Below are 27666 nucleotides of genomic sequence, written 5' to 3'. Positions count from 1 at the left end.
TGAAAAACTAAAATAAATAAATAATAATAATTATAAAATCGTGCGTGACGTAACGCAAACCTTGACCCACCCCCTTCCCAACGTAACAGGACCGTAACGCTTGGCCTGACGCCCCCCCCCCCCCTCCCTCCAATTTGCGTTACGTAATTTGTGTACGCCCCCTTATTTGGTACTTATTATGCATGCATATATTTTTACAATCCCATATCTAGTCTTAATTTTATATATTATGTCACACTTATTATTTATATTTTTAAGTTATGTATATATTTAAATTTTAACCATAATTCCTGAATTAATACAAAAGCAAAATAAGTCAAAACAATAAATTAAAATTTAAATAAAAATAAGAAGAAAAAATTACAATTGAAAAATACCTTGTCAAATTATTATCATTTAAAAAGTCATTAATAGTGTAATACGCTTTTTTTGTAAGCAAGTTCTTTAATTAACGTTTAAATATATGGTGTTTTTCTTCGGCTTTTATACTTTCAGGGATTTTGTTATAAATTATTATAAACCTAACACTTTGGAAGTGTCTCTCGCGCAAACTATTCAGTTTAGAAAAAAATGATATTAGAAACCTCAATATCATTTTTAAAGACCTATCCATAGATACCCCACACGTATGGGTTTGATGAAAAAAGATTTTTTGAACCCCCAAAATTTATTGTTTTTTTTTTTCTAATTTTGTGTAAAAATCTTAATGCGGTTCAAAGAATACATCTACTTACCAAGTTTGAACAGTATAGCTCTTATAGTTTCGGAAAAAAGTGGCTGTGACATAAACGGACAGACAGACGGACATGACGAATCTATACGGGTTCCGTTTTTTGTCATTTGACTACGGAACCCTAATAATACAGTAATAACCAAAGAGCATATAATCACTACGTTCTAATAATAATTGCATAAGACGTGAGTTGGCACAGTGGCTGCTCGCAGCCACTGGGTAGACAGCGGCGTACACCTCTCGACACCCCTGAGCCGCTCATACCGGTGTTGAGCCATCCTAGATGTCGCTTTTTGTGGGGGCCCATCTTGTGGGGGCGAGTCACCGTCTGCCGCAAATAAAATTGAATACGTTTTATTAGGCAGGCGTCCGGTTTTTTATCCCATAGCCCAGTATTTAGTCCATCGCTTTCACCCAATAGCCCAGTTCATTTTAAATTCCATCAACTCTCAAATAGTCCTTACACCCTGGCGGGTGCTGCCTCTGCGTGCGTCCCATGACGCGGGCAAGGGCAACATCCGCTAGGTGTATCCCTTACATTTCATTAAAGTGTCAAAAGGGCATCTACGCGTTGGCTTCGGCTCCACGCACGCCTCCAAAAGGTCCGGAACACCATTGTTCCGTGATGGGAAAGACATACAAATAATAATAATAACGTGGTAATAACTTCCCGTCCGCTAAAACACGACAATAAGGGTTCGAATTGTTTTAATTTGAATTTGACCATAACGAAGAACTTCCTGTACTATTTTTGCTACAATAAGGTGAACATTTCCGAGCATATTGGAGAAAAAACTATTATGACCACTATTAACAAAAACAGGACGCCAAAACAAACCTACCTATTTTAGTATAAAATGTAAAAAAAGTAAGGTATGTGAGCCCCACAGATGTCCTTGTGGGCAATGGTCGAATTTAATGGGCACCACGGTCTCAGTTGTATGCGGTGTGCGGGACGAATACCAAGCTGTTAATGAGCTGATTCGACGTGCTTTGATCTCGGCAAACATACCCTGTATTTTGGAACCCCCTGGTTTAAGCCGTACGTAGATGGCAAGAGGCCGTACGGTCTAACACTGGTCCCGTGGGCAAAAGGCCGGAGCCTGCTGTGGGATGCCACACGTGTGTCTACTTTTGCTCCCACTCATGTAATCCACACAAGAAAGAAGGCAGGTGTAGCGGCTGAGGCTGCTGCTAAGTTTAAACACAGCAAATACGCCAACCTTGGACCAGTGTATGACTTTATTCCGGTCGCTGTCGAAACGGTTGGGCCATGGTGCGCAGAGTCAGGGAGATTGGACGCCGGTGGAAGGACAGAGGCTGCGACCCCCGGGCTGGATCTTGTCTGGTCCAACAAATATCCTTAGCTATTCAGCGTGGCAATGCAGCCGGCATATTTGGAACGTTTGGGCCAGGTAGGGAACAGTTCGTGGCTTAAAAGTTAATTTTTGACGGGGCTAGTTTATGGGGTACTTTTATTTTATTAATTTATAATGACTTTGTGTTAACCATTTAGATTTTAGTTAGTTTTATTTTAATCTACTGTTTCTGTGAAATGATTATGTCAATAAATTATTCATATTTATATAAATGCTTTTATATATATACGTAGAAAACACCCATGAATCAGGAACAAATACCCGTGTTCTTCACACAAATAAATGCCCTATAAAACGATAATCAAGTTATTCTTAGACTTGAATTGCTTAATACACATTGCATAATAACACATATATAATTAAAAGAAAGTGAATAAAAATCAAACAAACAGACAAGAACTGAATGAAGTGTCTCAGGTTTTTTGCTATTGCTCGCATCATGCTGTTATATGTTATATTTACAGGTGTTTGTTGGTTAAAAATAGTCAAGACAGATCTTGAAATTACATCACAAGTAAAAATAAATGCATTGTAAAAAATATTTTCTATACAGAACTTGGCACACATGATCTCAATTACTTTGTCCTCGAAGTCAACTACTATAACGTAGTGATTATATGCTCTTTGTCAACTACAATGCATATTCTCGTACTTCATATTGAACTTGGCTCTCATTTCAAATTTATGTTTTTGATGAGTCACACTTAGTCGCATACATTTAAAGTCACTGGTTGTTTGTAAATGTTGAATATTTAAATAGTTTTTTCACGAGTTAGCCTGATATCCGCACTTCTCCTGGGTCGTATATTTCCAGAAATAAGTGAGATTTTCCCGCGTTTTTACTTATTATTGATTTCATACGTATTTTACCTATAGGTATATGCTGGACTTGCGAATTATGGCTAGATCTTGCGAATTATGGCTAGATTTGGTATACAAATTTATCCGCACTTTTCCGTTCTTAACCCGTTTACATATGTATGGATTATAAAGCAATGGTTCTCAAATACTAGATTCTATCATATTATGATATTGATTATTTTTACAGGCGTTTAGTAAACTTTCATAATATATGCCTCTTGTATAATAAAATTTTGTAAGTTGCAGACCGAGTACTAGCCGCATGATGATTTACTTTAGCAACGAACATTCGTTAAATTTTCATTATGGTAACGTTTTACTTGGTAGATTATTATTATGACATATTACTAGATTGATTTTTGATGATTTTTTTCTGTTTCGTTTCTTTAGTCATGAATGAACAGTGTATGTTTTGGAACAGTCGGCACTTACCCCAACATACCTTACATACATTATTTGAAATAATTGAAGATGTAAGTCTGCTCTGTCGCTCTAAACAAATGGGTAGCCAAAATGGGTTGTTTTTTGTTTCAGTCGGAAGTAGAGGAATAAGTATACAAATAATATCTACGTGGAGGGATCGAATAGGTGATATTGTATAATAAATTCTACGAGTACGTTTCTTAGGCAGGTAGTGAATGTCACTATTGTTTTGTTTTTTAGTTATCTGATAATATTTATAGCAAACGTTTTTGCTCCTAAAGGCTCCACCTATTCCGATCACTGCCAGTATACATTTTAAGAAAACATTTGTGTTATTATTTTATTAATTTTACCATTTTACATGTAAGTACTTCTATTTATGATATTAGTTATTTTATTTAATATATCACGTCCCAAATCTCAACAGTTTTTTTTTCAATTAATATTCTTCCAAGACTAACAAATCATGCACTAAGTATAGCGTTTTTCAGCGGCGACAATGCGGTCACTGCGATAGAGTGTCCCCTACATAAGTATTCGGTCAGTGTCAAAGAGGAAAGTAAGTCAGTGTGTGGATCGGGATTTGGACATTATTCTCTTTGGACTTTGCTTTGGACCCTCTAAATTATAGAAAGTACATAACGTACTTTACTCTTTAGAAAGTACTCTTTGCTGTTTACCTGACATGTGAATGAAAAAGATACCTTTGTGACACTGACATTACATTATTTTGGATAGCAGTAGTGATTATATGCTCTTTGTTGGATAGTTTTGGCGTTGCGAAATTAAATCTTAAAATTAATCATCACACAATCATGGCACAAAGGATACCTCATCGTAATTCCATGGACACAATTCTTACATTCGACAATAGAGACAATGTAAGTTATGTTTAATATTTTTGCGTATTACGCTCCACCTTGTATTGAATGTTAGCATTCTAGAAGTAAGCTAGTAAGGTGCCGGTGATGCTACTCGCTATGTATTAATTAAATAATCATTAACTGCTTGGCAAGTGGCTAGCGTTTTAATTAGAAACGAAACTTGAATACCAACATTTTGTTATTTATAATTATACAATTAAGTAGAGTTTTAAAGCAGGCCGACTTAGCTTACTTGACCGTCGCTATTATGTATGACGCGCTACCACTGTAAGTAGTAGTTTACTTTCAAACTGCTATCAACATACCAAGGGTTTGTGCACAAATCACGCGAGGTTTTTTCGGCTACTTTTTGACCCAACCTTGGCTCTTTTGAAGCTTCGCTATTTTTAACCGACTACAAGATTTAAAAAGAGGAGGTTATCAATTCGGTTGTATGTTTTTTTTAAATGTTTGTTACTCCATAACACCGTCATTTCTGAACCGATTTTGAAAATTATTTTTTTGTTTGAATTTATATATATATATATATATATGTACAGATTGGTCCTGTTTTTGTCATAACTCAGTTCTGATGATGGGATCCATGAGAAATCGAGGCAACTCTTCAAATGTGAAAGGCAAACATATAGTGATTTTTGTATTTCCAGTAACAAATCAAGCATTTACATTTAAAAATGTGACATTTTTATGAAGTGGAACTGCTGATGATGATCAGAATGGAACTCTTCAACGACGCATAGTACACGTTTCGCGATTTCTCCTCTTCGCTGTGTTTGTTAAGTAAATTAAATTTTCAAAATAATTTTTTGTCAAGTTCGAGTTCTGACGACGGGGGTTCATGAGGAATCGAGGGAACTCTTCAAATATGAAAGGCATATATATAGTGATTATTGCACTTTCTTTGACAAATCAAGCATTTATATTTAAAAAAGTGACATTTGATGAAGTGGAACTGTTGATGATGATCAGAATGGAACTCTTCAACCATAGGGCAAATCTGAAGTGTGTCAAGGTGGGTGCAGTGGCAAAAAAAAACATGTTACTTCCTTTTCGACATAATTCGGCGTTGGATACTGTCTTTTAATTTCATAGTATGAAATCTAAAATCAACAATAATCGTTCTTTCACCGGTCTCCCTCATTGAAGTCGGTTTTTTTTTTTTCTTAAAAATTATGAAGTGCCAAGTGAAGATTTATGTTTAACAAAACCGAGAAAAAGTATGTGGTATATATTTTTTCGTAGTTTCATCTGCCATACACGTGCGGTTTTCTTATACCCCCCCCCCCCCCCCAACGTGATTTCTTGTGATTTTTCGTGACTCCCTCCCCCCCCCCCCTATCGAATCATGCGTGATTTGTACACAACTCCAAGTGACATTGTGGTAATAAAAATCGTATGTACAAAAATACAGTAAACATTAAGGACTAGTTTGAAATTTGTTTTAATTATTGTACATATTAGCAAAGCGAGTGGTCGGTGGAATGGTCGACATCGAACGTACCTGGCATGGACATGGCCGCAGGCACGGCGCCGCGACGCGACCGCGGGCGGCGGCGCTTGCGGCTCAGCGCGCTCGCGCTCTCCTCCTGTCTCACCATGCACTGTCGGGTCGTGGGACCCGCGCTCACCACCGGCCTCTGTTCGTATTATACCTTGTTAGTTTACTTAAACACCATGGTGGGTATAGCCTTTTGATATCCTCTAACTCTCTCTAGTCAAGTGGCGTGAACTAATCTAACCGTGGACGAAGCCGCATTTGCAAGGTTGCTGGCGAAGGCCAGCTTCGCCCACGCCTAGCTACGCCAGTGACTCTCTCGTCACCCTTGCCTTCGACGATCGATTTCATGTAAACATCTGCTTGCTATACCTATAAGTAAGGCAAGAGCGTGACTCCGAAAAATAATGTATTATATAGATGTATTAGATACACACTACAGAATGTATGCGTGAAATGTAGGGGGCTTCACAGGTGCCCCTTATTATTGACGCCAAAGGTACCTAAATCTGATTGTAAGTCACGAGGTGGCAGAGCCTCTAATCCAATGCGCACACTGCACAGAATGATTGCAAAATCTATTGAATCTAATCTTCTGCCTCGCGTTGTCCCGGCATTTTGCCACGGCTCATGGGAGCCGGGGTCCTCTTGACAACTAATCCCAAGATTTGGCGTAGGCACTAGTTTTTACGAAAGCGACTGCCATCTGACCTTCCAACCCAGAGGGTAAACTAGGCCTTGTTGGGATTAGTCCGGTTTCCTCACGATGTTCTCCTTCACCGAAAACGACTGGTAAAAATCAAATAATATTTCGTAACATAAGTTCCGAAAAACTGATTGATTGGTACGAGCTGGGGTTTGAACCCGCGACCTCTGGATTACAAGTCGCACGCTCTTACCGCTAGGCCACCAGCGCCATTGAATGTAATATCATTACTTATAAATCTTATAATTTACGTCTTCTAACACATGCTGATTACATATTTAACTGTGGAACGTCAAAATATATAACTAAAGTTTGTAATTGCACAGTGTACTACCTGTTCTTGGTTGCGGCGGTCGTGGTTCTAGCCAACCCGATGCGGCACTTTGAGGTGTATCTCGGCCAGTGGAGCATCAGCGGGCCGGGGCGCGCCTTCCGCGTTATTCCTATGCTAGATGGTAAAGCCAGCCTACCACATACTTATATTTATAATATTCCCCTTTACACCTCGCTCTAGAGGACTTTACGTCCCCTTCCTTAAGTTAGTCAATCCCATTGTAGAATTATAGAAACTTGTCGGGCTAAAGTCGCGTTCTACTACAGTACCTACTACCAACTTAGGGCCAGTTCACCAACGACAATTCACGGACTGATCATTAAAGAAACTCCATAGGTGCAATATAATTGTTATTTTTAGTGAGAGTCAGAATGGCGGGTGTACCTAAATAAAATTAAATGAAAACCATGCCATATTTACCTAATTTGTACCTTTAAAAAAAATGTACCTTGTTTTGGTGGAACCGACCCATAAGTAATATACTTTAACCTAAATTTTGTATCGCTGTGTAGGTATTGGCCTGGCGATGTGCATTACCTCTATTGTACGTGCGATCAACTATTGTACCATGGCTGCGATAACCATGCTTTACGTGGTTTACTCGGCGTCAGATTCTAAACTACCCTTTACTTATTGCAGGTGCGTTACTTACTTATACCTAATAATTGTAAGAACAGTCGTTAGAGCATTTGTATTCAGGAAAAATGCAAAAGTTTCGTTGTTCTTTTTACTGTTAGAATGTATGTATGTTTGTGTGGGTCATATCTTGGAAGCTAAATTTAACCCACTTCCCGGTTTCCGTTCGAGCTGAAATTTCGCATATATGTATATGTAAGTCGGGTGACAAAGCAATATTATATTACCATGGAGCTGATCTGATGATGGAGATAGGAGGTGGCCATAGAAACTGTGATAAAACAACGCAACCTTATTGTTTGGGGTTTTTAGAATTGTCGTGATGAGTATTAGATGCCTTTGGGAAGAACAGTACAGTCCATGATAAAAGCTTGTAACAAAAATGAAACTATGCCAAAAACTTATTCAACACTCGTAACGGCAATTATCTAATAGTACATTATTGCCAGACTGCCAAAACAGAATAGTACATTACAATACAGGAGCAAAAAGTAGGAAATCTGCAACGAGTGCCGATAAATTATAACACAACCGAAGGGAGTGTTTTAAATCGACACTAGTTGCGAATTACCTTTTCGCACGTGTATTATAGTCCAACTTTTTACAGTACATATGGCCCTTTAAATTTTCGATATACGCACGTATAGTGCAAGTTACTGCTCTAGGACGGTAAAGTGAGCAACACATTTACTGTAAAATTCAATAACACTGGTTGGGTCGTTCGCCTCATGAAAACAATGTTGCTTGTTTGGTAAAATCACACTTTTATTGCAACCTTATTTTATATAATGAGTAACGTTAAATCGTAAATATAAGCTTATTAGATACTTAATTTATCATTTATAACTTGATTACAGAAATTGGGACTTAATACCGTACAAACCAACGATAGAAAATACTTCAGTCTATGCGCTTTCGGGGGTAATTATTTGACTTTGAATTTTAGAAGGGTAAAATTATAGAATTAACGGCAAATACTTACATTATTCAAAACATTTACAGAGGCGGTTTATGGAGTGCAATGAAAACAGTAAAATTTGTAGATACACGACCGTGGGGTTGCGCTTTCATGCTTGGCGAGGAGGAGGAAGGTGTTGGATATAATGTTTACTTTACTATAGCTCAAGAAAATTAATAAAGTCGGGAGAGATAATTCGTGTAGTTTTGTAAGTTGTTATAGTTATACCTTGTGGTCTCCAGATAAACATACTAAAAGTCCTCGAGGGTGGAGGTTATGCTGAGGGTGTAGGGGACGGTTGAAGGTACTTTTTTTTCAGATTTTTGCTCATATATGAAATATATATTCTGTACAAATAACATTATAATTACTTCGGACAAAAATTTGATCATTAAATTTCCTATAAATTTGGTTATGTTTATTATTACTCTTCGATCCATAATTTAGTAGCTACAGGCTAAGTTAAAAAATAGACGATTTAATAAATCGTCGTTTTTTAGGGTTCCGTAGCCAAATGGCAAAAAACGGAACGGAACGGATTCGTCATGTCCGTCTGTCTGTCCGATTCTGTCACAGCCACTTTTTTCCGAAACTATAAAAGCTATACTGTTCAAACTTGGTAAGTAGATGTATTCTATGAACCGCATTATGATGTTTACACAAAAATAGAAAAAAAACAATAAATTTTGGGGGTTCCCCATACTTAGAACTGAAACTCAAAAAATCTTTTTTCATCAAACCCATACGTGTGGGGTATCTATGGATAGGTCTTTAAAAATGATATTGAGGTTTCTAATATCATTTTTTTCTAAACTGAATAGTTTGCGCGAGAGACACTTCCAAAGTGGTAAAAAGTGTGTCCCCCCCCCCCCCGTAACTTCTAAAATAACAGAATGAAAAATCTAAAAAAAATATATGATATACATTGCCATGCAAACTTCCACCGAAAATTGGTTCGAACGAGATGTAGTAAGTAGTTTTTTTTTTAATACGTCATAAAAATAAAAAAAAATTTTTTTTCATCAAACCCATACGTGTGGGGTATCTTAAGGATAGGTCTTCAAAAATTATATTTAGGTTTCTAATATCATTTTTTTCTAAACTGAATAGTTTGCGCGAGAGACACTTCCAAAGTGAAAAAAAGTGTGTCCCCCCCCCCCCTGTAACTTCTAAAATAACGGAATGAAAAATCAAAAAAAAATATATGATATACATTACCATGCAAACTTCCAACGAAAATTAGTTTGAACCAGATCTAGTAAGTAGTTTTTTTAATACGTCATAAATGGTACGGAACCCTTCATGGGCGAGTCCGACTCGCACTTGGCCGCTTTTTTCATATTTGTTCATCATATCTCAATTTTTTTGTTTAGAATTAGCAAGCTTAGTCACCTGTTGACCAAATATTTAAAAAAACCGGTCAAGAGCATGTCGGGTCATGCTCAGTGTTGGGTTCCGTAGTTACCCGCCCGTCAAGATACACTTTTTGCAATAACTCGAAAACGGCTAGACCGATCAGGTTCGCTGAAACTTTCTTTGAGTCTTTACTAAGCATATTTACTTTCGCGACTTTTCATATTTTTGAGACCCATGGTTCAGAAGTTAGGCGAAGTAGAGGAGGAAACATATGTATTTTTCTTTCAGATTCGATTATATCCTAAAATATTACGTTTATCAAAAAATGATTATTCGAAGTCCCATATTAGTTTTGAAATTCGACACTGCCACACATAACGACACCCCAAACTAAGGCGTTGAACCGAAAAAAAAATCATCCACACTTTCAGTTTAAGGAGCCACCCTCGAGGACTTTTAGTATGTTCATGACAGGCAGAACTACACGGATTATTTACCCTGATTGCCCATATTCGGGTTAATTTTCTTGAGCTACTAAACGTTTCCTTGTTTTACCTACACGACCCTTGATGCAGTGAAGTTCATCCAATAAAAAAAAAACTGATCAAGTGCGAATTCGTTTTACTCGCGCACCGAGGGTTCCGTACAAACTTTGAATTATCTAGTGTAACTATAAAGGCGAAAGACTTGATCAGAAGTACCTATATTAAGTATAATTGTATACAACGCCATCTATCGGCAAATTGTCTAACTAATTTGCGCAATGTAATTAATGCACGTATGTTGGTTTTTCGAGGTTTATTTATTTGTAATAAGGTGTCTTTAATGTAAAATGTAATCTAATAGAAATTTAAAGTGTAATAAATACACACACGTAAATTTGGTTAAATTGCAAACTGAATTCGGAAATGCTTATTTGTAAATTAAAAAAAAAAGTTACGAAGATAGAGAACTGATTATATTTTTCCTGTAAAATGTATGGTAATGTTATTATGATGTAACAATTTCATAATTTTTCTTTGGTAAAATTCGGAGATAAGGTGGGGGAATGGTATTTTTTTCACATTTTCTTCCATAAATCAATGTTTTTTCACTACGAAATAAAGGAAAAATATTTTGTAGTGTACAATTTGAGCTCTTTCATATAATACCCCACTTGATCTAGTCACTTGACTTTGAAAATTTACCTGCTCTTCATATTGGGTATTTTCCAAAGTAAAAAATAATAAATTAAAAAATAATACTTTCAATGTATCTGGGTTAGCGTTGTTCATAACTATTCCAAATTTCAAATCGATATCTTAAGTGGTTCTCGAGAATTGAGCGTTGTGACAGACAGACGGACGGACAGAGTCGCACCATAAGGGTTCCTTTTTGTACCTTTTTTGGTATGGAACCCTAAAGCGAATCATATTTATTTTAATATTTTCTACCCATTCAACATGGAATCCGTCAGATGGTACGGATACATGGAGTTACAATAATCTGGTACCAAGTATAGGCACAGTCGGCAAAAAATTGGGATTTATCAAAATTGAATACCAGTAAATATTATTATAAAGTATAAATATTGATCAGAAAATGCTCTGAACTTATTTCATCGGGGCTGGTATAAAATAATATAAGTATTATTCATTATTCACCATACCAGCTTAAGCAAATTTTGTTTAACCCTCGTGCCTTGAAACACTCGCAACGCTCAAAATACCAGTTTCTAAACCAATCGCTACGCTCGTGGTTCAATTTGGGAATCTTTGCTTGGGTATCAAAATTGGCACGAGGGTTTAAGCAATAACGTTGCCCTCTTGTAAAACAAATAACTATTTTCAGCTCAAAAGGAATGAAGTTCGAATTACTAAAATGCAACGAGACATACCCTGGGCCATATCCTTTTTTTTATAGTCCTCCTCCTTACAACTACTTTTAGTAAGTAACTGAATATAAGTAATCGTTATTAAATTTGTTTAACAAAGGAGCTAAGTTCTTAATTAACTCCTCGTAGGTATTAATATTTAGACCTCAGCAAGCGAAAGATTCCAAGATTTAAAAAGACAATGCTTAAGCGATGACTGAACCAGTAGAAACTGCTGCAGAGCGAACATATTTTTCATGTCACCACATATCATTCAGAATTTTTTCGCCTACTTCGGTCTCACTTACTGGGAGGGTTAAACTACAACTTTGGTCCCTTGTTAAACAATTAACCACATTATGTCTTATCAGCTTGGAACTAGTTCGGATGCCACTGACTTATCACTTTGGTGCCTTCAACATACCGTTGCTTATATGCCTGAGTTGTATGTGGGTGTTTATGTGGTGTCTTATGATTGCTGAACGCGTCACGCATGGAAGGGTAAGTTCGATAGTCGTTGCTATTAATAATCAACTTCAAACACGAGACCAGAGGAAAACAACAACTTGCCTATTTATAGATTTTATTAAGTAATGTTAAAGATTATTTTATAAATACTATTTACAGTAGATATGGTGCTACTTTACCGCACTAGTGTGATATGCACTTTGTCGAAACTTTAAAGCTCCATATGTACTGTAAAACATTGTAAGATACACGTGCGAATAGGTAATTCGCAACTCGTGTCGATTCAAAATACTCCCTTCGGTGGTGTTTTAATGTATCGTCACTCGTTGCGAATTTCTTACTTTCCACACTTGTATCGTAAATATGTCAGAGGAAGCACATTTTTTACTTTGACAAAAAACGACCGAAGTTCGGTGTATTTAAATTTAGGTACGTACAATATAGCTTTGGTGTACAGCAGGTATTAAAAATGAATTCTGGATCCCCAACTTTATATTTCAGTTAGCGTGGAACAACTTGTATCCCTGGGTCGTGGTTGTGCCATGGATCTGGGTGGTGTGTCTAGCCGTGGTGGCCTCAATGACCGTGTCGGCACCGAAGAGAGCTATAAAGCAAATTTTTAAACTTGGCAAGATTGATATTTTTTCGGTTTGTATATTATGTAAACTTTCTGTATTTTCTAATGAGTAAAACTCGAAAAGTAGACCTACCTACTAATCCGAATAAACCTGCGTGGAAGGCGTAGTATATTTTTTTAAGTTTGATTGTGGAAAAACAAACCTTGCGATCGCTATTTTCACCTGGATAGGTTGTGAGTGTCAGGATGGCGGGTGTACATCAGCAAATGGAGCTGCGGTATACGTCAGGAGTTAGTGCTAGCAATGTGCCGAATGTGCGCCAAAATTGGAGCAATGTGCTCTTTAAACTCCAGAGTTATTTAAGAAATGAATGACGCCCGCCATCCTGACGTCAGGTTGGCGGGTGCATTTCCAGTTCTAGCTAATGGCTGCCTACTCAAGGGTGAAAGTACTGCCTGAGGTTAGTGCTCGCAATGTGCTTCCACATGTATGAAGCCCAATCAAATTTAGAGAGCGGTTAAAGAGTAATATGGAATTGAGTAAGTATATATATATAGACGCCTGTTTATTTGAAATAGCAATATTACATCTTTATTGCAGGCAGTTCAGGCACACGCAGAACTTGCAGGCGCTTAACACAAAAAAGTGATTAATAACATGATACTGGACACTAAACGCGTCTTAAGCCGATTTTTTTTATTAATAGTCATGTTATTTATTGAACTTGAGAGAAACACAGTGCAGATGTAAAAGATATCTGCATGAGCGAAACATGCGCTATGAATAATGTGGAAAGAAAATTAGCTTCCCTGACAATGAACACCAACAAGACACGAATTTCAGAGGCGGCAGACTCCCATGTTGTCAGAAAATACTATTGTGACTTGCCGTCGCAATGGCTGCGAAGGGATCAGCGAAGTTTACGAAACGTTGTAAGCTTCGAGCTAGACCAAACAGAATCAAGATGTCTAGATGAAATTCCAATTATAAATATATAAATATTATAGGACATTATTACACAAATTGACTAAGTCCCACAGTAAGCTCAATAAGGCTTGTGTTGAGGGTAATTAGAATTGACTTACAGGCAAATTCCTATCATATAATAGGAATTTTAGAATATTTACCTTCTGGATCAATAGACAACTTGAACAGCATAGGTCACTACAGAGCACATTGCTATAGGCAAAATAAATGGATATACTTTGATGTGTTATGTAACTAAACCCGAATAAGTCAAAAAAATGTTATTATGCACTGCTTGATATATGGTCAAAAATGATCAATGTTAGGTACTATGATAATGATAACATAATATAACTACTGTAAAATAATATAGCATTTACTACTGCCTGTAAATTATATAAGCATGGACAACTATTATTAGTACATTATGATACAAGTGTGCTAAGTTACACACACACGAGGTTGTGCGCGCGAGTTGTAAGCGAGCGCGCAATAAGAAAGCCGATGTGGGTAATGAAATGACCAATGCACACGCGTTTCATACGACGTTTTTCAACCCTTGCGAGGAAAAAACAAAACTTATAAATTAGATTTTTTATGTCAAAAAAGTAAAAGTACAATTTTCAAAATGGTGGCTTACAGTTTTAACAAAATTGCACCAAAGCGTGCTGGGCTTGTAGGAACTTATTTGCCAGATCATTGAAGTAAGCTACCAACACGTTTTCCAAGAAATACTGGACGTTTTTGCTGATTTTCCATTGAATAAAAGTTTCATATGCCGCCAATTATTTTTCACCCGATTTTGATGGGGTAAAAGGCTATCGTTCTCGTCTCTTGCCTCTATTAGTATTACTGGCAGCGTCAATTTTAGATGTTATCCATTTTTTTTAATAATCTACCAATTTAATTCCAATTTTAATTTTATGACAAATACGGAAAAAGGCTGGCGCGTTATTATTTTTTACGCGCAATACAAGGCAAAGGCGCGAACGAAATCGGCAAACAGCCAATTAAAAAAATGTAATAAAGCAAATATTTTCGTATTTCTATTCGACGGATGGAGTTCAAATCGATAAAATGTTATGTTTATTCATTCATGTAATTTACGAGATAATTTAATCTATAAATTATGTTTGGTGCAATAAAAACCTCTTTGAACTAACATTTGAAACCTAATATTTGGTTTAAAAAAATATATTACTCGACCAAATTAAGAAGGCTTCGTTTCCATGCATATTATTAGCAATCAGTTACCTTCTTAACTCAGTCGGATAATATAATGAAAAAGCACGAGTGTTATAATATAGTGAAAAAGCAACGTGTTTAATATCTAGGATTATGAGCCAAAAATCGGTGGAATAAAAACGTCGTTTTGAGCAAGTGTGTTGAAAAGATAATTATAACAAATATATTACTATGATTTTGCTGCGGGACTTGGTCAATTTGTGTAAGAATGTCCTATAATATATTTATACAAATGCTTGTTAGCTTATATGGCACTTACATAAACACATACACACACATGTGAGTTACTGGGTGAGAGTCAGAATGGCGGGTGTACCTAAATAAAAATAAATGAAAAGCATACCATATTTTTGTACCTAATTTGTACTATTTAGTACCTCCGTAAAAAAAAATTGTAAGTACCTCACGGTACATAAAGTTATCATCAAAAAACAGTACACCCGCCATTCTGACAGTCAGAATGGCGGGTGTACTTTATTACGCTATGTTCCCGTGGTTATTAATAAATTCTATAAAAGCCAAATTTTTGTACCTTCATATTCAATTATAAAATATGAGCCATTTTATTTGTGGTTTCCAAGTTTTACTCATTTTATACTTTGATCGCTATTACAATTTTGCAGGCGTTATAATTATTCAAGATATCGATTTCATGTTTAAGAAAAAACGCTAAGGTACAATTATTTTACGACAGGATGTACCTTTAATGTTAAATCTGTTAAGTTCAAATAACTCTGAAAATCATGTCTAGCGTAGCGTAATAAAGTACACCCGCCATTCTGACTGTCAGGATGGCGGGTGTACTGTTTTTTGGTGACAACTTTAAGTACCGTGAGGTACAATTTTTTTTAAAGGAGGTACTAAATAGTACAAATTAGGTACAAAAATATGGTAGATTTTAAGTAGGGTTAAAATATATTTTTATGGCATAGTGTTTCTGTTTGTTTTGCCGGTTTGCTCATTTCTTGAGGTGTGGATCTCGTTTGGGTAATGGCCTGACTTTAAGAAATAATGACACCGAACTTATACTTATCTCTTTATGTTGAGATTTTTGACTTTACGACTAACAATAATTATTATAAAAACTTTGAGCCAAGAAAATTGGAACTTATATTTTATGGGTGCCAAAAACCCGCATCCATAGGAAATACAATTAATCGTCATCAACTCATCAGATATTTAGAAGCGGCTGGAAAATATCTCAACATCACTTTTAATTTTAAACATAGAGGCGTGGTCAGAATTCTGATATTAATGAATAATTGAATACTTTTTATGCTTCATTTTTTCCAGGGTTTGACAGATGCCTTTGTAGTATCACTCTACATTCACTCCGCTGGCTCGGGCACGGAAATAATTCATGGCAAAGGTCTCAACCACTATGGTATGTATATAACCATTTACCTTTCATGATTATCACAGCTATTACGTACTGGGCTTCCAATGTAGAAATGGGTATCTACAATGATCTAATAAATCGCGTGTCGCCATAAGGCTCGGCTCTGCGTTGACGAATCAGTAAGTAAGTCAGTCAGTCAGTCAGTAAGGACACACGCATTTATATATTAATAGATTAAAGGTAAGCGCACTTCGACGGCAGACGCATTTCGCCCCCTTCACCTTAACATTTGTGCAACAAGAGGGCAAAACAAGGAAGCGAAAGAGTGATTCTAATTTGGAACCTTGAACATAGCGTGGGAATTTAAGGCACGACATGCATAACTTGGGTTTCATGTATAATATACTACTTTTCACCTATACGGTGACAACATATTAGAGGGTAAAAATACAAAATTACGTAATGTGAGTCAAACTGTAATACAGTATTTACAGTTGAAAATTGTTTGTTAGCGTCGGGTCACATCGACCCGCTTCTGAACTCTGACAACGTGTGGCACTCGGGGATCGTGCTGGCGTTGACGGTGCTGCACGCCGCCGCGGCCACCGTCTGCGCGGTCGGCGACGTGTCGCACCTCGACGTGGCCAACGTTTACAATACACGCGGGAGTAATTCATATACTTAAGTATTTTGTGAATACTGAAACCTCTGTATTACCTACATAATCTCTGTATAAGTCACGTAAATATGACTTTTCCCGTTAATTAATTATTACCTTCTTCTTACACTTAACCTAATTGACAGTCGATAAACCCAGCTAATAATGGTAACTACCGGAGATATTTTTCACAATCCACCAAAATATTGTTAGAGTTCACTGTTAACAATGTAAAACCGACTTCAAAAAGGATAAAATAAATATCATCTCGTTTTGTATGCGCTAGCAACTCATACGTTTGAAGTCGGTGGCAAGCTCAATCTAAAAAGCGTAGTCGGATAAGAAAGAAAGAACCAATATTTAGATCTAAGATAAGTAACCAAATATTGTACACCTTTGTAAGTCAGGATATGGAGGACATGACTCATTTACCTAAGACCTTTAACACATAACCATACAATAAAATATTTTTGATTTTGATTATAAACATCTTCGAGTGCTAATAACCGCTGTTTTAGGGCATTTAATATGGCGACAGCCCACAGCATATATTATTTCGACGGCGTTACATGCGAACGTCTACACACATACAAGTCTTTGGCGCTATTATTAAACCTGGTTTAGTTAAGGTTCTTTATGTTGTCATTAATTTAGATACAACTTCATATTTTAGACATAAAATTAGGTTAAACAGTCGTTTAGTTTTTATCTTAATTAGCACTCTATATTTATACTCTTTATTCAAGGGTGACAACTTGGTGGTAACTAGTGGGAATAACCCGCTACGAACTGCTACGTCCTTGGTTGATAGATCATTTTGTTACATCGTAAAATGCGCGCTAGAACAGTTCAAAAATAACTCCCATAATTGTATAATTCTGTGTGTTCAAGGTATCATGTGGGTGATACCCATGTATTCGAAATGTACTGCGCAGGGTAACTATTCCCACACAATGTAAGTCGTTTCCGTTAAATTGCTTAATTTAGATTTTTTTTATCTACGATTTCAACAATGTTCATATTTCAGGTCTAGCATAATTTTTGCTGGTTTAAGTTTTTCGTATATCGTGGTGGCCTATATGTTAATCAAGACGGCATTACACACTATCTTTGAATATAAAGTAAAATTAGTGTAAGTAATATTTGAAGTAGGTATACTTAGTAGGTACTTACTTAACTACCATATTTGCAAGCAACCCAAATTTATTTAATTTTCTTGTAGGTTCGTGGAGCAACAGTTCGTGTTGGCTATGATCTGTTCTTGCTTCCTTCTTAGCCTGCCGTATGCCACTACCGTGAGTAAATTTTTAATTTTCTATGATGCCAATGGCATACTCAACCAAAATAATCCATTGTGTAGCAAGTAAAATGTAGGTAAATGATGCAACCTAAGTAACTTAGTAGAGTAGTAGAATAGAACCTAAGTAAACGAATAAATTGCTAGGCTCAATGACATGACACTCTCTTTTTATACCACGACGGTGGCAAACAAGCATACGGCCCGCCGGACACTGGACCGGTTCCGTCGTTGTTTTACATAAGCGCCAAGTGAACGCCGTACCAGGATGTGGACCCCGCAACTGTTCGGAAGATAGCACTCGTGAACATCAAGCAAGAGTTCTAAACCGACACTCGAATCGGTTAGGAAACAAAAGAACTTAATGTCAAAAGCATTTATTGTGAACATATTATATTACATAATAGCGAGGACGTAATAACTTGTACATGTGCAGGGCGGCCTAGCGCTCTTGGAGAGTGTGGACTCTATGATCACGGGAGTGGCGTTGCCGGCCGTGTGTCTGATCGAGTTGGTGGCGCTCGTGTACCTGTACCGCAGCCCCGACTTTCGCTCCGACCTCAATATCGCCACCGAGGAGAACACTTGCAACTCACGGATTAACACGTCGTGGACGTTTATACCGGTTGTAGTGTTTGTACGTTTTGTTTTCGATTTAACCTCTCAAATCCTCAAACTTCGAAATTTAAAAATATAATAACTCCCTGGGAGCCCTGAGGCTGGAACCCCATTTTCGCTCTATAGAAAATTAGATGTTTAGATGCTGCTAATTGCGAATCTCGACCGTTATTTTACGTATAAATATTTTGATTGAGTAAACATAATTCTGACATAACTGGTGTCAACCATGACTATGAGTTATTTCATCAAAAGAAGCAATTTCAGATATTAAAGAAGCGCTAACGTAAATCACGAACATAGCACACTTTAAAAAAAAGCTGCTTAGTGCGAGTCGGACTCGCCCATGAAGGGTTCCGTACCATTTATGACGTATTAAAAAAACTACTTACTAGATCTCGTTCAAACCAATTTTCGGTGGAAGTATGCATGGTAATGTATATCATATATTTTTTTTAGTTTTATCATTCTGTTATTTTAGAAGTTACAGGGGGGGGGGGGGGGGACACATTTTACCACTTTAGACGTGTACCTCGCGCAAAGTATTCAGTTTAGAAAAAAATGATATTAGAAACTTCAATATCATTTTGAAGAGCTATCCATAGATACCCCACACGTATGGGTTTGATGAAAAAAAAAATTTTTTTTTTAATTGTAGACTTACCTATTAAAAAAACTACTTACTAAATCTCGTTCAAACCAATTTTCGGTGGAAGTTTACATGGTAATGTACATCATATATTTTTTTAGGTTTATCATTCTCTTATTTTAGAAGTTACAGGGGGGGGGGGACACATTTTACCACTTTGGAAGTCTCTCGCGCAAACTATTCAGTTTAGAAAAAAATGATATTAGAAACCTCAATATCATTTTTGATGATACACGTATGGGTTTGATGAAAAAAAAATATTTTTTTTAAATTTTATGACGTATTAAAAAATACTACTTACTAGATTTCGTTGAAACCAATTTTCGGTGGAAGTTTGCATGGTAATGTACATCATATATTTTTTTTAGGTTTATCATTGTCTTATTTTAGAAGTTACAGGGGGGGGGGGGACACATTTTACCAGGATTGGAAGTGTCTTTTGTTTTTTAATACTACGTCGGTGGCAAACAAGTTGGGTGGCAAGAGTTGTAAGCGTACAACTCCAGAGGAGTTACATGCGCGTTGCCGACCCTAAACCCGCCCCCCTCGTTGAGCTCTGGCAACCTTACTCACCGGCAGGAACACAACACTATAAGTAGGGTCTAGTGTTATTTGGCTGCTGTTTTCTGTAAGGTGTAAGTACTACCCCAGTTGGGCTCTGCTCTCTATCTGGAATGACATCCACTGGCCGTGCCCTACCACACAAACAGAGATGACATCACAATGTCCATACCTCTCTTTTGGACGTAGTTTAAGGACGTACCCGGGTCCAAAGGACGTACCCGGGTCCACTCGGGTCTCTCGCGCAAACTATTCAGTTTAGAAAAAAATGATATCAGAAACCTCAATATAATTTTTGAAGACCTATCTATAGATACCCCACATGTATGGGTTTGATGAAAAAAATATTTTTGATTTCAGTTCTAAGTATGGGGAACCCCCAAAAATTTTTTTTTTGTTTGAATTCTTAATAGAATACATAGATGTACCAAGTTTGAACACTATAGCTCTTATAGTTTCGGAAAAAAGTGGCTGTGACATAAACGGACAGACAGACGAACATGACGAATCTATAAGGGTTCCGTTTTTTGCCATTTGGCTACGGAACACTAAAATTTGTAATAATTTAAGTCAAAAATATGAAAACTCTAAAATGCACAATTATACTTTTGAGGAACTCAGCGATTATTTTTTCCTTCTTTAAAACTTACTAATTAAAATTCAAAAATATGATATCCGCGGTCCCAAGCACGTACATCCATCTCGCTCACGCTTACGGTCAGTGAGTGTGAGAGAAGAACACGAACCTATGAGGCCTTAAGTCAGCCGTGCCTATTATAAATATACGCTAGTCAGAGCCGAACGCTGACAAACCAGTAAGTATATAAGGCAAGGATCACCAAATGGCGGACCGCCAACCTTTATAAATTTTAGTTATTTAATAAACTCAAGTAGAAACGGACCGCGATGGCCATTTTATTTTAAAAATCGGACCCCTGAAGAAACATACGTGACCCCTGATATATATAGACCAATAGTGGGACCGGATTTTTGCCCTATAAGTTTCGATAATTCTAAAGAGTGAAAAGTTATGTTTATCTGGTATGGGACATATTTTTAAGCATATTTGTAATATATGAAGAAAATTTAGAACGAGCGTTAGATATAAATAAGGTATTTATGTATTTTTATTGATGAATTTTGAATATTGAATTAAAGTACAAAATTTAAGCATCGTCTTTTATAATATGTATGAGGCTTTATGTTATCAAATTTTTAGAAAAAAAAATCAACGTGCTACTTTGTCAAACTCAAATTAGCTTATTATTTTGTCAATATTGAATTAAAGTTTGAAAAATCTACAATATCATATCTAAATTCTTAAGTTAATAGGCAAGGCAAAAAATTAGAAGAATAGGATATGTGCTTTACAATTCATATGCGTTTTTTGTCCTGTAAGATCTAATATTGAATTAAAGTCCGTAGAGATAAGTCTATTACTATAAAATAATATATGCAGCCATTTTATGGAAAGTAAGAAATATCTGTGTGTAGCTTGCATTGTAATAGTAAAATCAACTTAAAAAGGCGCGAAATTCATAACCACGCCGCGCTGGTCCGTCAACATGTCGGCTCGGCGCGCGGGAGCCTATCGTAGCCGACCTAGTGAGCGATAGATACCTCGCCCCGCCCGCGCCCCCCGCTCAGCTTCGCAAGCGCTGTTTGTCTTTTCTTTCAAATCATTCATTTGTTTGTTTATCGTGCACATAAATTAGATGCGGACATTACATGAATTTAATTATAGAATAAAAGTTATTATGACTTCAAAATGAGTGAAAAATGTTTGATATGTGTACTGTACTGACTTAGTAACAGAGAAAAAACGAGGAATTGAGCAGCTAATAACTGCGAGCAAATAATCTTTCTTGGTGATGGGAAAGTTAAATATTTCTACGGGAAGGAGGAACTACGTTTCCATAAAAAGTGTAGATTATACATTGAGTCGAAGGCTATACCGGCGTACAAAAGACTAATGGAGGTGGCATCAGAGGGCTTACCGCGAACCACGTTCGACGTGTTGCCTCCCTGTCATACTTACGTACGAATTTACAAGTGCGACAGAGAGGTAACACGTCGAACGTGGTTCGCGATAGGCCCTCAAATGTACAGCCAAGTGACGATGATGATTACATTTTCAAAACTTTTGTCTTTTGTTACCATTGTGTTAGCCGCCTGTACTTACTTTCAACATATATTAGTAGTTTATGTTACTGCTACATAATAAAATGCATTAAAATACACGAGTGTGGGCTTAGGAAACGAACGAAGTGAGTTTCTTAAAAAGATCACACGAGTGTTTTAATGCCTAATTATCTTATACCTTTAAACGAGCAATTCTTGTATATATATATTTCCGAGATCTCGGAAACGGCTCTAACGATTTTGCTGAAATTTGGTATATGGGGGTTTTTGGGGGTAAACAATCGATCTAGATTAGTCTTATGTTTGGGAAAACGCGTGTTTTCGAGTTTTCATGCGTTTTTCTTTCGACGCAGAATATGGTCGCTAATTTCGTTTTGCCGGCCACTGTCCGTCTGGTCCAGCGGGTTAAGACGCGGACTGCTAAACGAGTGTTACGGGTTCGAATCTCGCCTGGTGACTAACTTTTGTTTTTTTTATATGTTCAATTTCATATATAAATTTTTAATTTTTATTGTTTTAGACAAGTTTAAGAATGTAGTTAAGATTATCACCTATACACCACCATATTACAATAAATAGTTAGTTATAACCGAGCAAAGCTCGGTCGCCCAGGTACTGTATAGTTATTGCAGTTCGCAATCACATTTTTAGCACAGGCATTATAAGAGAGGTATGGGCATTGTAAATGTCATCTGGCTCTGTGTGGTAGGGCACAGCACAGCGGATGTCATTCCAGATCTAGAGCAGAACCCAACTGGGGAAGTACCTCCACCTTACAGAAAATCGCAGCCAAATAACACTAGACCCTACTCATAGTGTTGTGTTCCTGCCGGTGAGTAAGGTTGCCAGAGCTCAACGAGAGGTGGGAGGGTGTTAGGGTCGGCAACGCGCATGTAACTCCTCTGGAGTTGCAGGCGTACATAGGCTACGGATACTGCTTACCATCAGGCAGGCCGTATGCTTGTTTGCCACCGACGTAGTATAAAAAAAAATAAAAAAAAACACACAATTAAAATATTTCATACGACATGTGCTAATTATTTGTCTCAGTGTAAACAAAAATATATCATAATTATGATATCAATTTTCAAATTCATAATGGCGGACATGTTTTATAACTTATTTTAAGAAATTATGAGTAGTTTAAGACTTTAAAAAGCAAGAAATTGTTTCTTGCTTCTGTTTGTATATGTATCATGTAGTATTTGATGTTTTCATTATTTTTGAAAGTCCTCAGGGTGCCGATTACGAAAATGACATCCATTATGGAACCCAAGATGGCGGACATTCATTTTTCTTAAAAATCGGTATGGGTGTCATCTCCGAGGTTCTTCGAGGTTCCGATTACGAAAATGACGTCCATTTTGCAATCCAAGATGGCGAACATTATTTTTTCTTAAAAATCGATATGGGTGTCATCTCCAAGGTTCCTCGGGGATCCGATTATGAAAATGACGTTCATTTTGAAATCCAAGATGGCGGAAATTATTTTTTCTTAAGTCGATATGGGTTTCATATCCGAGGTTCCTCGGGATTCCGATTACGAAAATGACGTCTATTTTGAAATCCAAGATGGCGGACATTATTTTTTCTTAAGTCGATATGGGTTTCATATCCGAGGTTCCTCGGGATTCCGATTACGAAAATGACGTCTATTTTGAAATCCAAGATGGCGGACATTAATTTTTCTTAAAAATCGATATGGGTGTCATCTCCGAGGTTTCTCGGGGATTCGATTACGAAAATGACGTTCATTTTGTAATCCAAGATGGCGGAAATTATTTTTTCTTAAAAATCGATATGGGTGTCATCTCCGAGGTTCCTCGGGGTTCCGATTACGAAAATGACGTTCATTTTGAAATCCAAGATGGCGGACATTAATTTTTCTTAAAAATCTATATGGGTGTCATCTCCGAGGTTCCTCGGGGTTCCAATTACAAAAATGACGTCAATTTTGGCGGTTCTTGTTGGTGCAGATTTCAAAAATAGAGACCATTTTAGAATTAAAGGTGGTTAATATCACGGCTACACACATCGACACCCATTTCAAAAAGGAGCGTCCGCCATATTTATTTTCAAAATAGATGCCATTTTTGAAATCCACACCCCTAAAAACCCAGAAAACAACACCCATGACGACTTTTTCAAAAAAGTGACGTCCACCATCTTTATTTCCAAAATGGACGTCATTTGTAAAATTAGTACACATACATCATACAACATGAAAACTAAAAACATTTCCATCCTCTTTTGGGCAGTTGTGTAAGTCTGTGATAACCCTAGGTAGGTACGGAGACCTTGAGCGGTGTCGGCATTTACGCAAACATCAAAGGCGTCGGCCCACTGTTACTTTTTACACTGTACTTTTACTGTGTAAACGAAAACGTCACATGATATATCAAAAGAAAAATTATTTTATCTTATACCTTTAAACGAGCAATTCTTGTATATATATATATATATATTTCTGTGATCTCGGAAACGGCTCTAACGATTTCGCTGAAATTTGGTATATAGGGGTTTTTGGGGGTATACAATCTATCTAGATTAGTCTTATGTTTGGGAAAACGCGTGTTTTCGAGTTTTCATGCGTTTTTCTTTCGACGCAGAATATGGTGACTAATTTCGTGTTGCAGGCCACTGTCCATCTGGTCCAGCGGGTTAAGACACGGACTGCTAAACGAGTGTTACGGGTTCGAATCTCGCCCGGTGACTAACTTTTGTTTTTTTTTTATATGTTCAAGTTTATATATAATTTTTTATTTTTTATTGTTTTACACAAGTTTAATTTAGTAAAAAAAATGACCTATGTAATAAGAGAAATCGACAATAGATGGCGTTACTCTGTGACAAGTGCTGTAAGGTTAAAATCGATTGTAAATAATAATAATTGTCAGTTCACATTTTACTTTTTAAGTTTATGTAGATTATCACCACCATATTACAATAAATAGTTATAACCGAGCAAAGCTCGGTCGCCCAGGTACTATATTACTAACTGTACTAGGTTGCCTTTTTAACAAGTTGGTCCAGTCCATGGTTGCCTACATTTTATATAAAAATCGGTTAATCTAGGCGACCATTAACTGGACCAACTTTTTTAATACGGCAACTTTCAAATAAGCTTTCATTTGATATATCATACGATGAAAATAACAAACAAAAAAACTATCCGTACGCAATCTTACAAGGCAACCTACTTGAAATGTATCACTGTGAATTTTGTCTTACATTTATTTCTTATCAGAAATAAATAACATGAGGGTGCATATACCTTATAACGTATCTCTATATAACTATCGGTTATCAATATTAGCATTAGCGGTTAACAACAACATTCCCCTTAAAACAAATAACTATCGCGAGGAAAATACCAAGTCCAAACATCTGAAAAAAATCGGGAAAGAAAAGCTGCAACTGGCTTTTAAAATGGTACAAGGAAGGGTGGTCATCTGTATGAGAATGTGTTTTTTTTTGTCTCTATTTGACCCAATGGTTGACTGGTAGAGAATGCCTTTTGGCATTAAGTCCGCCATTTGTGTTTTTTTTTGTTTGTGCAATAAAGTTTAAATAAATAAATAATATTCATGTAACGCGATAACGAATTCTACGTGAACGAAACCGCGGGCAATACCTATTATAGTAACAACAAAATAACAATTTTCTATTGCTATTAATTTAAAACACGCTTTAGGATTTTTTTTGATGGACCGTAGACGCAGTCAAGGGCACCCCGCTCCCCACTACCGTTGTTCGCTGCCTCCTGCCACAGGGCGCGGCGCGCGCAAACTTGCCGCGCGTTTGAAACGTAACGTATTTATATAAGCAAGGAATGCATACATATCAGTAATGAGTGTCGCCGTGATTTTATATTTCTAAATTTTTGTTTAGTAACTGAGATCATTGTTGATGATCGATTATTATTAACTCTACAAACTTTAATTCAATATCAGCTATACTGCTTAACCTGAAATCAATATCTAGACAAGCACATTGTCTACATGTCTAACTTTTTACTAGAATACTAAGTTGATCGATAATATTGTAATTTTGCAATATCAGCAACTCTAATTCTATATTTACAAAATAACTCGTGTTTTTACGTTTACCAGAAAGCAGCTGTTCCAGATTTCTAAAAACTGAAAATTGTACATAAATTGAAGTGTTATTCGATATGCTAAAGTTTTCTGTAACTTTAATTCTATATTTACTTAGTTATTAGCAAAAATTAAAATATTTAAATATAACCGAAAGCTCAACCTTAAAATTTCTAACTTTTTACCAAAGTATTATTTAACATACTCCCAATGACATATCAAAAAAGAAAAAACTTTAATATTATCGAAACCCATTTTTGTTCAACCGCTGGTCTAATAGGGTAATCCTAGTAATTAAGAAATTCTAGTACCTAGTATAAACATAGTATGCAATTCAGGGTTTTAGATACGTTAACGTTTGCAGGTGGTGTTAATAGGCCAAATAATTTCGGCGAGTCAAACGGAGCTGCCGTCACTCGCTATGTACATCGCGCTGGCGCCGCTGCTGGCCGCGGCGCTTGCCGTGCCGCTGCGTGCGCTACACAACGCCATCGCGTTTATGCGCCCTGCACCGCGCCGCGGCGTCTGACATCACGGACATGTGATTGTACATATTCTGATATAAAATCAACCGAACAAATATATTAATTAAAATATTATATTGCGTTCTTTGTAATTCTTAATACGTGAAAGCTGAATAGTTAAGTCGATCGATACAGATTTTTGTTGCATACCAAGTTCGATATCAAGTAACGTCATGCTCCCCAGCAATCCCACATTGCGTTTTGGCATTTTTTATTATATGAGGATTTAGTACACATAACAATTGGTACTGAATTTGTACTTACCTGAAAGAAATTGTACCTCTATATTATAGTTTTGGGAGTACAAGCCAAATGAAGTTGGAATTCCAACATAGGCTCTAACTTCTCCAGCAAATAAGAGGCGGGAATATTTTGCCCTCATGATTTTAGTTCAATACCTCGTCGTACTTGTCAGGAAACTTGCAAATAAATAAAGCAAACTCTCGGCATTGGTTTAAATTGCCATCAATTGCATCGTAGTACCAAGGCCTTAAATAAGCAGACGAGTTATATGAAAAGAATATTCATATTAATACGTGGTACCATGGTGGTAACGTATAAATTTCGCAATATTCAATTCTTCAGATTGTGAAGATTCATCAGATTTTGATGAATAGGTCTCTATTAATTGAATATATTATAAGGATTCGATTCTCTAAAAACATTGTTTTGACATTATACAACTATCAACACGAAGCCAATACACCATAGATACTATAGGATCCTATAGGTGCTTGGAGCATTTAACAACCGGAGTCGCCTTTAAGAGCTTACCCATCTGTCGAAAACCTCGGCCAAAGGTCATATTTATTGTATGGACTGACGTTTATCTGACTTGGCTATTAGTACGTAACGTACAAATATACATGCATTTGACGAGCCCCTCCCCCACAAATATTGGCTGACT

The 27666-nt window shown here is 36.7% G+C and overlaps 1 protein-coding gene across 2 annotated transcripts; it reads left to right on the top strand.

The window, feature by feature from the left end:
• Positions 1-26829, top strand: LOC133520769 (sodium- and chloride-dependent neutral and basic amino acid transporter B(0+)-like). Of its 2 annotated transcripts, XM_061855427.1 has the most exons (16): positions 1-4277; positions 5742-5919; positions 6808-6936; positions 7328-7454; positions 8309-8372; positions 8454-8542; positions 11596-11691; positions 11989-12118; positions 12587-12733; positions 16168-16258; positions 16726-16881; positions 17763-17826; positions 17899-18003; positions 18094-18166; positions 18605-18805; positions 26600-26829. In XM_061855427.1, the coding sequence occupies exons 1-16, from the start codon at positions 4212-4214 to the stop codon at positions 26762-26764; spliced, it is 1881 nt and encodes a 626-aa protein (XP_061711411.1). In that variant the 5' UTR covers positions 1-4211; the 3' UTR covers positions 26765-26829. The 2 variants fall into 2 exon arrangements, with proteins under 2 accessions (XP_061711411.1, XP_061711420.1); XM_061855436.1 differs by lacking the exon at positions 17899-18003.
• Positions 26830-27666: the final 837 nt, after the last annotated feature.

The sequence above is a fragment of the Cydia pomonella genome, chromosome 1 (assembly GCF_033807575.1).
Source record: "Cydia pomonella isolate Wapato2018A chromosome 1, ilCydPomo1, whole genome shotgun sequence".
Lineage (NCBI taxonomy): Eukaryota > Metazoa > Arthropoda > Insecta > Lepidoptera > Tortricidae > Cydia > Cydia pomonella.
This window is presented reverse-complemented; position numbering and strand designations above follow the sequence as displayed.

Bases quoted from the DNA above. Each gene is read 5' to 3' on its own strand.
- LOC133520769 (XM_061855427.1), top strand. From the start codon at position 4,212: ATGGCACAAAGGATACCTCATCGTAATTCCATGGACACAATTCTTACA. The intron at 12,119-12,586 runs GTAAGTTCGATA...TTTATATTTCAG, and splicing joins AACGCGTCACGCATGGAAGG to TTAGCGTGGAACAACTTGTA. The intron at 18,167-18,604 runs GTGAGTAAATTT...GTACATGTGCAG, and splicing joins GCCTGCCGTATGCCACTACC to GGCGGCCTAGCGCTCTTGGA.